The sequence below is a fragment of the Tachypleus tridentatus genome, chromosome 12 (assembly GCF_004210375.1).
Source record: "Tachypleus tridentatus isolate NWPU-2018 chromosome 12, ASM421037v1, whole genome shotgun sequence".
Lineage (NCBI taxonomy): Eukaryota > Metazoa > Arthropoda > Merostomata > Xiphosura > Limulidae > Tachypleus > Tachypleus tridentatus.
The window spans coordinates 120,255,044-120,267,504 of NC_134836.1; the positions used below are offsets into that span (position 1 = coordinate 120,255,044).

The 12,461-nt window shown below is 32.3% G+C and overlaps 2 protein-coding genes across 2 annotated transcripts in view; one reads left to right on the forward strand and one right to left on the reverse strand.

Moving 5' to 3' along the window:
• The window catches only part of LOC143235747 (uncharacterized), a 159,571-nt gene extending 158,372 nt beyond the window's left edge, over positions 1-1,199 (reverse strand). Inside the window, 1 exon segment of the mRNA XM_076473951.1 lies at positions 952-1,199. Within this exon segment, the coding sequence (XP_076330066.1) occupies positions 952-999 (48 nt within the window). The 5' untranslated portion in view covers positions 1,000-1,199.
• Positions 1,200-7,408: 6,209 nt separating this feature from the next.
• LOC143235748 (uncharacterized) overlaps positions 7,409-12,461 on the forward strand; it is a 50,624-nt gene continuing 45,571 nt past the window's right edge. The window contains exons 1-3 of the mRNA XM_076473952.1: positions 7,409-7,456; positions 10,381-10,564; positions 11,558-11,717. Of these exons, the coding sequence (XP_076330067.1) occupies positions 11,577-11,717 (141 nt within the window). The 5' untranslated portion in view covers positions 7,409-7,456; positions 10,381-10,564; positions 11,558-11,576. The remainder of the gene's footprint in view (positions 7,457-10,380; positions 10,565-11,557; positions 11,718-12,461) is intronic.

The window sequence follows — 12,461 nt, forward strand, 5'->3', positions numbered from 1 at the left end:
AATGTTCTGATTATCCTCTGCAGTTAGCTTTCTGATAAAAATCTGGTGTTCCTTTACAAAATTTAAGTACAAGGCAAAACAGGAAATATCAGCCAATAACAAATCAACAACAGATTACTATAACATACAAATATTCAATGCTTTGTACACTGTACAATCAATATCTTTAGGAAGTCAACCTCCAAACTGTGTATGAAGTGAAGGAGTTTAAAAAATCAATACACATATGAAGAGTTAGCTGGCATAATCCTTTATCTCTAATGTATATGCCACTTTTCAGATGTGCAGATCATCCCAAAGTTTAATTGAGAAATCATTAAATTCGTGTTATGTGAGAAAACAATTTTTATATTGTGTACAAAAAATAAGCTGAATATGAAAATTTTGAGACTTAGATTCAAATGTCTGAATGTGATAACCAGAGCTAAAAGCATACATAGGTTAGTGTCACTGTATAAGAGATTTCTAATCCCTTGCTGACATACCAGTTCGGTTGTGGTCTCATTATAATACATATCACTCTACTTCAGCAGTATACTACAAGGTAGTATAAATATTTTTAATATTTACTTTGTTTCAGTTTTCATTTAAATTCTATTATTTAATTTCCAGCGCTATATTTTTTAGTAAAGTTCCTGATACTTCGAGAATTTTCGCTTCGCCACCGACAGCCGTTTAGATTTTTTAAATAAATATTTTATGGCTACGTTCATATTAGTGATATTGAACATATCTGGTATTTCTACTATTTGTAAATATTGTGACAACCTTAGGGTCAAATAAATACGATGATTAAAGTTTAAACAATATTAATACTAAATTTGTGTTCACTCTCATCTTAAAATCAAAGCGTAATCATAAAATTTGTGAAAAAGGCATAATCTTAACATCGATAGTAAACTTAAGCCTACAGTTTAACGTTAGCCTATTTTTATTTTCAATAATTTTTACCTTTTCTTTGCCAGCCTGTACTTTCTTCTGTCTTTCATCTTCTTCCATAATAATAATAAATATTATTGTTGTCTAGTTATTAAATACAAGCTTAAAACATGACAAACTGCACAATGATAAAGTTTTAAAAGAAGAGAACATATTATATTTATTTACAACTTATATTAAACGAAAGTTATCATCCCACAAAAAAAAATCTTAATTCACTTATACGTTATACTAAGTTGGCACGCAGACACGCCTGCCATCTTCTGTGGAAAGAATAAAAATATCATATTTCTCACAAAAATATTTGAATTCCTTTTTTTTTTTCAATATAAATAAATAATATTTTTATTCTCATCTAATGAGCAAATAAGCAAGATAATGTGAGGAAGTACTTAAGGTCACAAGAAAAAGTAAAAGAAAACCATACCTTTCTACCATTTTAAGCATTCGACATCCGCAATGAAAAGCACAAAAACAAATCACTTCAGGTACATTTGCCAATACAATAAAAGTTTCAAAAAATTCAAATTATTAGCATAAAAAGTTTATCAGGCTAAACATTCCACAAAGAAAAACCTTCAATTTAAGGAAGAGTTAGTTTCATTTACACTTCCCAAACCTAAACCTATTATCCCAAGGCAGTGGTGTTAAAGGTTTTCTTTGAATTTCCTGCAAAACTACACAAGTGTTATCTGCACTAGTTGTCTCTAATTTAGCAGTGAAAGACAAGATAGAAGACAACTAGTCATCATTACACATTGTCAACTCTTGGGATACTCTTTTATTAACTAATAGTGGGATTAACCGTAACATTATAAATCCTCCACGACTAAAAGGGTGAACCTGTGACCATCAGATTCCGAATCAGATCCCCTAACTACCTGGCTATGTGGCGTTAACGTCAACTGGACATTGCCAGGGCATGCTGACATTACAGTACTTTCTATGTGTAATCTGCTTGAGGCTACGGTGAAAGAAATGTAAGTGTTGTGATATTCCATTTATGAAATTATATAAAAACAACAGTACTTTATATAAAATTAGCTATCTTACCAGTTCTGTGCAAAGAGAACATTTAACTTTGCAAAAGGTAAAAGGTATACTGTATTACGTATTAACGCCTGACTTTGACAACTTGTTGATTGTTTTTCCTCTCCTTTTATCTTGCATAATCCAACTATTTTAACACACTCTATCATGTTTCAGTCCTATAGGCTGACTATTTATCACTTCACTCAGGCAGCGGCCGAACACATGACTGATCAGGCCTGCCCTCGGATACGCCACTGCTCCAAGCATTTAAGTCCATATTTCTGATATTTTACGTGGTGGTATTATGAAGTACTAAATGATCTCCCGAGATATTAGACCTTCAAATAATTCGACTAATATTTCCTAGTATGTATGAAATAATGAGGCTGAGCACTTTTAGCATAATGAACGTAACCTTTATTACAGAACTGACAAAGGGGAAATACAGAGTACTTATTTGTTCACACTAAAATTAGTCACTTCTGTTAGATTATTATTATCTCCGCCATTTGTTTTTCTCGGAATAAGCTTCTGTCATATTAAACATGATAATCTGAAAGTAATAACAACCTCTTGTATTATTCAAGTCACTTTTGGTCATTTCAATTAAACCAAACAAACGCGACGATTCTTAAATTTATCACTTAATCTGCTGATGGCAAAAATCGTTGTCTTGTCTTTTTATTACGTGCTCTGTTTTGTTTCAATTTTTACTACGAAAACGTTTACATATATCATTGGGGAATAAATAAAAAATTATGTAATTTAAATGAAAAGAAATTAGCCACTTTCAAATTTATTTATACGTTTGCGTACAAAGATTTTGAAAATTAAAATGTAGATGAAAATTAAAAGCGCACTTTACCGAATAACGAGAATATAAAGTACTAAGCATGCTTGCATGCTATGTGTATATAATGGATTACTCACATTTCATTCAGAATTCCTTCAAATAATATTTTTAACTTGTGTTGTAAATGAATAATTTATGATTTACATTGTGTTTAGTTTTTTTTTTAATTTCTACTAATTCAAGTTTAGCTCTATTTAATATTTTCTGCCATATTTATAGTACTGCAGTACTACGTTTATTTTAAGGTAATAAGTATGTACTATAAGTTTTACACTTCAGTAGAAAGTAAATCTAGCAAGTACCATTTTCAAAATAAAGAACTGTTGTATAAGAGAAATAATTAGACATTAAAGATAGACCACAATCCAAGAGAGTTTGAAGGTCAAGTAGATGTCTTTTTCTGGATGCAAACCTTAAAGTATTATCTAAAATCTCAATTCAGCCACTGAACCAAAAAAGAGAACTGCAACCTGGAACATTCAGAGCAAATTACCAGGTTTAAAACCCGAACGTAACCTTCAGCTCTAATTCACTGACAGCATGGAATACTGAAGGCCATAGTAATGACTTGCTTTCCTTCGAACCTTGTGGGAAGAGTTTTACAGAACACCCAGAATGTTACAGACCAGTGGGATTGAACACTTCCAGTGATCATTATCCCCTACAATCAGGAAGAGGCTAGACGTGACTCTGGTGGTTGAAGTCTGCTATTTGGACGCGTGCCATTGCCAGGAGATGAATGATTAAGATTGTTACACGTGAAGCACATGAAAGCTTTTTCAATATGAAATATATGCTGCTACAACCACAATGAATGATGGAAAATGTTAAGCTCATTAAAACTTGGAAGACGACTCACTTACATAAAGTCATCATTCTGTAGTCTTGGAATAGGAATCAAACATTCATCCAAATATATGTGTATAAAACCTTGCATTCAGGAGAAAAGGTTAATAGATGGGTTAACCACTAAAATGAAGTAACATTCCTTATTTTCAGGAGTTAAGAAGTGATGTTTCATGATAGGATGTATGTTATTCCTCGCGTGGTAGCCATTTATTCTTACATAGTTAGAACAGCTGAAATCAGTAGATATGATATCTAGAACATTACAACAGTTTCAACCACTGGAAACGCTGTACAGCTGGATTTAGGAGTTTAAAATGCATTTATATGTCGTGGAAACTCTTATTTTCCAGGATATTGAACATTTTTTGGTAGTGAAATGCCAATATCACATTGCCCTATCTAGCAAAGTATTATTGAAATTTCTACAGAGTGAACTATGCAATACTCACCAGCAGTATTGTCTAGGTATCCCAGGTAACTTGGCCTGTGCCAATACATCTGCTGTTTATTTATATAAAACAAAACAGCTGGACCACACAGAAATCCTTTCCTGGTTCTAATATTTTCTGTGGACATTATTACTAGAAAAGTTGATGTTATTGATCTAACACCTAGAACATCTGGCCAAATTAAAAATAATCACTAAAATATCTTATCCATCTAAAGTTGACAGGATTTTACGATCCCTTTTTTATTAACACACAGGTAGAATTTTGAAATGGATATTACAGTCTGTTTATGTGTATGTAAGTGAAAAATTTAAGTAGTATTTACATACAAGCATATGTCGTTGAAACCCTTATTTTCCAGGATATTGAATATTTTTTGGTAGTGAAATGTCTATATGACATTGCTGTATCTAGCAAAGTATTAGTGAATAAATTATGTTTTACTCTGTGTTTATTTTTCACTTTCTACTAATTCAAGTCAGAAATTAAAGAGTAACTATATTTAATATTTTTCAAAATTCTGATAACAAATAATATGAATAAGGTTGAGATGAAGTTGAATATAAAATATTTTGCCCGTATTTAAGAAATATTGACTCTAGTGAGTGAATCGACATAAGAGTTGCAGTACAATATTGTGATAGTCTGGATACGCAAACAAAATAGCAAACATTTTCATTTGAAAAAAAGAAAGTAGTGCATGTATCTACTCTGACAAACAAACAGTTCTTTCTTCTTCCATTTAACATTTAGTTCTGCTGCCTGCAATCTCTCAGGATCACTTTCAGCAGAACCAAAACAATGACAATAAAAAGATAGATCCTTTTAGTTGATTGGCTGTTCGATAACTGAACTAAAAAGTGTGCTCAAAGCTAGATCGTAGACTCTCTTTCTTTGTCCAGTGGATGGCATCACTTCGTGAACTCTGTTTCCTGACAACATTGATCAGCTGTCGATTTCAGTTAAAGTAATAATCGAGCACCAAACTATTTCAGTGCAACTAGTTCAACCTGTATGCTTGAACGAATGCTGAAATGTCCTTGTTTGCAGAGGAGGTGTCACCTACTAAAAACAATAAAGAAACACAATAACTTTATGAAGTAAATGTTAACAATTATTTGGATAATTTGTTGCTGCCATTACATTGTGGAAACTAAACAATTAAAATTTTGAAAAGTTTTATAGCATTATAAAAAATAGAAAGCACATGACATGCTGGTATATTACATGTGTATGTCTTAAACAGAAAGAAGTTCACGAATGGCTTTGTTCTGTAGTTTCTTCAAGTTGAATTTTGCTAATTTGAGTATGAAAATAAAAAGTTTGGTTTGAATTTCGCACAAAGCTATTGGAGGGCTATCTGCGCTAGCCATCCCTAATTTAGTGGTATAAGACAAGAGGAAAGACAGTGAGTCATCACCATCCACCGCCAATTCTTTTACCAACGAATAGTGGGATTGCTCGTAACATTATAACGCCCCCATGGCTGGAAGGGCGAATATGTTTGGTGTGATGGGGATTCGAACCTGCCACCCTTGGATTACGAGTCGAGTGTCTTAACCATCTGGTCATGCTGGGCCAGAGCGAGGGAGAATCGTTTGGTTTGTTTTGAATTTCGCACAAAGTTACACGAGAGCTATCTGCGCTAGCCGTCCCTAATTTAGCCGTGTAAGTCTGGAGGGAAGGCAGCTAGTCATCAACATTCACCTCCAACGTTTGGGTTACTATTTTACCAACGAATAGTGGGATTGACCGTCACAATATAACGCCCCCACGGCTGAAAGGGCGAGCATATTTGATGTGACGGGGATGAGGGAGAATCGAACCAATAAGAGCTTGTGAATAAAGTCTTCACTTAACTTGTCCTATCCAAATAACTAGAAAATTTTACGTTATTAGTGGCGATTAAAGACGATTCATATAAACAAAATATAGTAGTGGTCGAGACGGTATTATTATAATTTATTGGTAAAATGACAACTGTAATTTTAATCTAAAAATGAATTTATAACCAATGATTTATTTATTTGTTTATTGCTAAGCACAAATCTGCAAAATTGATTGTTTGTGCTGTGCCCAACACTGGTATCAAAACCCAGATTTTAGCGTTATAAGTCTTAAGACATACCACTAAAGTTCTAGCATGACCTCATGGTTAAGGCACTCGATTTGCATTCTGAGGATAGCGGGTTCGAGTCCTGTTTTCGAACATGTTCTTCCTTTCGGCAGTGGGTAGCGTTATAGTGTGAGGGTCAATCCCAATATTCATTGAGTCTTGCATGGCGCCCAACTCGTTCGTAGTCTACGAGTTCGAATCTCCGTCACGAAACATAATCACTTTTTCAGCTGTGGGGCATTATATATGGCGGTCAGCGTCACTATTTTTAGTAAAATAGTAGCCTCAGAGTTTGAGGTTGATAGTTGCCTTATTCTGATCTATCACTACTAAATTAGGGACGGCTAGCATAGATGACTCTCGAATAATTATATGTAAAATTCTAAACAAACTACACCCACTATTCGACGATAAAGAGTAGCCGAAGAGTTGGCGGTGAGTGGTGTTGATTAACTGCCTTCTTTCTAATATATTAATTCAAAATTAGGAAAATTAGAGACGACTAGAGTTAATACTTCTCCAGTAGCTTTGTGCGAAAACCAAAGTTACAAATATTTTTTGTTCTTGAATTTCGCCCAAAGCTACTCAAGAGCTATCTGCGCTAGCCATCCCTAATTTAGCAGTGTAAGACAAAAGGGAAGGCAGCTAGTCATCACCACCCACCGCCAGCTTTTGGGCTCCTCTTTTACTAACAAATAGTGGGATTGATTGTCACATTATAACGCTCCCATGGCTGTAAGGGCGAGCATGTTTGGTGCGATGGGGATTACGAGTCGAACGCCTTAACCCACCTGGCTATGACGGGCCCAACTTACAAATTTATCATTGAAACACTTGATCTCCGATAAAGATTATATATACAAACACACAACACAGGGGGTGGTGGTGAGGGTCAGTTTTACTGATAGGACTATTTCTGCTAGTATTTTTTATATTTATAATTTTTATAATGTGCATCTTTTTGTTTTGCCATTTGATTGTAATTATTTATATTAGTTATACACCTAACTACAGCTGACATAAAGAGTCTTTCTGTTTATTCGTTATTTAAATATTTCTATTTGATTTTATGCCCACGTTTCTGCTACAATTCATAAAATCTATCGGAGAGATTTTTTATTTATGTTCATTTTTATGCAGTCGTTACGAATTGTCTGACTTTGTTCAAACTATCTTTTGAGAGTGTGGCGCTTTGGATCAGCCAAGAGGAGACTAATGGTAACAAAATATCAAATTAATATTATTATTAGTTATAATTAATTATTAGGTAAACTGGTTTTAAAATGAACCTACTATAGAACTTAAAAGTGTTATTTCCTCAGTTCAAGTGGTTGTGGTAAACGTTTCGCGCAATTTCATTGTTGCAAATTAAAATTTTGCTTTTACATTTTATAGGGTAACCCAGTTTGGCATTGATTTTTCCGAACTCGTTGTCGAAATTTAACAGTTTAAGATACACTTTACAGTGAGTTTCTCAACCTTATTGTGGAATTCAATTTTTAATTTTTAATTATTACAAGCTTATTTGCAGTCTTAATGCACTGTACAGTCGGTAGTGTAACTTTTAACACAGCAGTATGTTTTGAGTTTTGTTTCATACTTCGATATTTGATTTGCCTTCTGGTCTTTATAGGCCTATGAATATGATGCATGCCCAGCAATAGCGATCTATAAATTAACCCTAAAGTACCAAAAACATGCTAAAAAGTTCTCTGAAAGTTTATCTGAAAGTTCCAGCATGTTTTTTTTTTTTAAATTTCGTTTTATGTAGGTTTAATCTTGTTTATGACTTTTACTGATTTTATTTCAAGAAAAATTAGTACACATTGTTAGAGTCGGATTGTGAGTGGAATAAGTGGGTCCAAATGTCCTGCTCCCCTGGATCAATCTGACTTGTAGTAAAATGAAAAAATTAATAAAAAACTAGATGTCTCCTTGTAAAACGTGTTTGAAACTGTGTTGCTATGACAACAAATAGCTTAATCATTTCATGTAAACCTACATTTTTTTTCTTCTAAAAACTTATTCATGTATAAATATTTGCTCATCCATATAAGTTATAACAAAACATTCAGTAATTGTGGAGAGTAAGAAGTTGATTGAGACACCTCAACATATATTTTGACAATTGGATCAACCAAACCTTTATGATGACTATAATTGCAGTGATAAGATATTAGCTAAAATGTTGGTAATAAGGTAATTAATAATAAGAACTTATGAATGAAAGCAAAAACAGAATGTAGCATGTCAGCCATGCTGTGCCTTTAATGTCCAATGCTAATAAGAGCTTTTCCCAGTACTAAGACTCATCAAGCCCTGATGTAGTAATGATTTTAGGTACTATTTAGGTCATCACTTTTCTTGAACAGTGAAAGTCATGATGTAAAGTAAATTGTAATTATTACCAAGTTTATTAAGTTATTCACAAATCTGAGTTTTAGGGTAAGGTTTTATGATGCAATATTATTACTTTTTACAACAGATTATAAGTCTATGATTATCTTTAATTGTTTTTAATATCAATCAGAAGAACTGGTGAATTGGCAAGTTTCTTTTTCTAAGAGTGGATTATACAACCAGTGCATCAGTGGGAGAAAACCACATCTGTAATACAAAGAACTTACAAAGAGAAGTGCCTTAACAACAATTTAGGGTGAAAGTGATATGGAAAGAATCATAAACAGAAATAGCTTTTTTTTTAGCCTACTAAGTGCATTTGATTTATTTATGGGGTTCAGTTTTAAGGAACCATTCAAAAAGGTTGTCTTTCCCTCACTAAGTATTCAGTTTAGCCCTTCCATTGATCTTTGTTATATCTACTCCTGTAGACCTATGTGTATACTGTTTGTTAGTTTTGCAAGCTAACATTTAATATAAAGTGCTACATTAAAAAGACAAAATTAATATGTGAGAATCATTTGGTATAACAGGTAAGATATATTTATGAAAAGGTTTTCAGCTTTGCTTTGCATTTTGATCACATTTGCATTGGAATACTTGATCGATGTTACTTTGAGATGCTACAAGTTTTTTATACATTTCAAAACTATTTGATTTGAAATTTTCTTAAGTTATATAAAAATCACAAGTACAGTTTTTAAAAATTAAAATAGGCCATATATTAAATATAACCTATCTAAATATGAAAATATATACTTAATAGATTCCTTAACCACTTTGAAAAATTGTACTTATGTATTAAATTTCATTTAGTTAAAGCAATTTGACATAAGTTATAATAAAGGTGTGTGTGTTGATATATATAGTTCATTTCAGTAATTATATTCATTGTATTAAACATTAAAATAAAAACTTAAAACCAGCTTTTATTACTAAAATATTCATTAAGCATTCCCTTAAATTTCTTTAACTTTATCCACCACATTTGAAGGTAATTCTTTTCAGAGGCCAACTAGCTTGGTATAAAAATCAAGCTGTCTTCTCTGAAAATGACTACCATCCTACCAAAATGTATATCTGTATTCCCTTACCTGTACCATTATCTCCATTAAATATAGAGAGAAAAATGATGGATCAATACTGTCAAGTCACTTAAACATCTTAAACATGTTAATCGGTTTTCCCTCTAGTTTTTCTTTTTAGAAGGGAACACTAGTTCAGTGATCTAGACTTGACCTTGTATCAACCTCTCCATTCCAGATATTAACCTAGTGGTCCTAACCTGAACCCCTTCCAACAATTTAATGTATTTTTTAAGGTAAGAAGTCCAAGACTGAACACAATACTCCAAAAAGTAGACGAACCAACAGCCTATACATTGAAACTATAATTTCTCTAGACTGAATGCAAACAATACACCAAAACGTAGCTTAACCAACAGCCTATACATTGAAATTATAATTTCTTTGGACTTGTATGGAATATTTTTGTAGATACAACCTGAAATCCTATTTGCTCTACCACTAACAACAACAACACATGATTTGGATGGTTTAAGAAACTGATCAAACAAAATATTTTTTTCTCCATAACACTGTTAAGGTTATCTCATGATTATAATTAAAAACCATCTGCGAATTAGTTCCTTAATTTACCGTATTATCCATTTTCTTATTAGTTACTTTATAAGCTAACAATATGTACAAGGCTGTATTAATATAATTCTCTTCTAATTTCAGCATTTTTAAAGAGTTTCCTCATCTTAACCAAGTGAGAATTGTGTTATCAGTTTGAGTTTTACTTGTGTTTTCATTCTACCCCAGGATTCTTCATGACCATGTGTTAGCTTAAGTTATGAATAAGATCATTTGAATAGTTCTCTGACGTCTAGACTAGACTTGTGTAACTGTGGAAGAAAGAAAGGTATGTTTGTGAACAAGTTTTTAATACATGTATTTAAAACACGAGACTTTTTGTAAAGTTTTAAAAGTAACATCATTGAGGATCAAGATATAAAGTTACTAATTATATTAATATATGCTAATTAAGTCAGGGCCCTGATTTTAATTTGGCAAAAAATTAAAATTGTGCAGTCAACAATTTGAAATTGTGTACCATAGGATTTCTTATCACAAAACAATTGCACAGAAAAATAAAAATTATGGAATTCTTACCTAAAATAGAAGTCTGAAAAATAAGCATCTAAGAGGATGTTAGAAATAGTTAATACAATTCCAAAAATAAGAGAAATTTGATATTTTAAAGAAATAATCAACTTAGACTTTGGAAGACTTTACTTGCAAATTAATCAGAGTATTGTGTAATCAGCAGAAGGTGACAGACAACCAGCAAGGATCATACTTAATTAAAAAAACATAAATCTAGTAACTGTGACCGAGACTTGACTTTACTAACTATAGGATAAATTAACCATTGACTGTGTCATGGCCACATAATTGTGTCAATTGGTAATTTAAATATATTAACCTCTGATTTTGTATGTATGTTATACTTAATGTAAACTAGTGATAAATGATATAATAATTTCTAAAATAATTTTAAAAAATCAACTGTACATTGTGATGTACTTCATTAACAAAGTTTAATTAATTGTTTCTTAGTTTTTCTACATTGTGAACAAATTGTAATGGATTTGAACTATGATTTTCAAAGATATATGTGCCTTGTTATTTATCAAACTAAGTTTTCCATGTTTTGGAAAACATGTTCTGTATCCATGTTTTGAATGGCATAGTTGAATGCCAACCATTATCTGAAACTGTTATTACCATTGTTTGTAACACAGGTCAGAGAGGTGATAAACCTAAATTTTCCTAAGTACCAGTTATTAACATTTTAATTATCAACTGAATATTTCATGTAATTTTTTTGATAAAGTTTTTATACATTTTACAGACAATGCTCTTATACAGTCATGACTGAAAGTGAACGGAGTGGAGAATGGACACAACTACATTTAAATTTGTATAATTTTGACACTTCAGAAGCCCAAGAGTGTCCCTATGTTTTAACTAGTCCACGGTCATTAGAAGCTTGCTCCAGGGTCGGTGTGAGGGTGAGCGTAAAGTTCTGAATCTACATATAAATTCAGTTTTATCTTGCATTCAATGAGTTAGTTATTTCTTTACAGGAAATGTTTTTGTACAGTCAAGTTTCAATGTAGAGGTAACAACTTTGTATCTTAATATAATTAATTAACGAGTGCCATTAATTTTGTCTTTTGATGAATACACTGTGTTCATCACTGACTTAGGTCAGATGTTACCATGAATGATGGCTACATAACACTTGAAATGTAGACCACAATATCTTTGTTTCTTCCTTTGTTCTTGTTACTTCATATGTTGTTAACTCACTTACCTGTAGATTATGATCCTGTGAAAGACTTCAGGAGATTTCACATGTGTGGAACTTCATCAAAAATTAAATGTTCGTTTATTGACATGCCCAGTGTTCTTCGTATGTTCCATTATTCAAGTGTTTAATGAGTTTCCCTGTGTTCTTCATACGTTTTGTTATTCAAGTGTTTAATGAGTTTCCCAGTGTTCTTTGTATGTTCCGTTATTCAAGTGTTTAAAGAGTTACCCAGTGTTCTTCGTACGTTCTGTTATTCAAGTGTTTAATGAGTTTCCCAGTGTTCTTTGTATGTTCCGTTATTCAAGTGTTTAATGAGTTTCCCAGTGTTCTTCGTATGTTCTGTTATTCAAGTGTTTAAAGAGTTTCCCAGTGTTTTTCATACATTTTGTTATTCAAGTGTTTAATGAGTTTCCCAGTGTTTTTCGTACGTTCTGTTATTCAA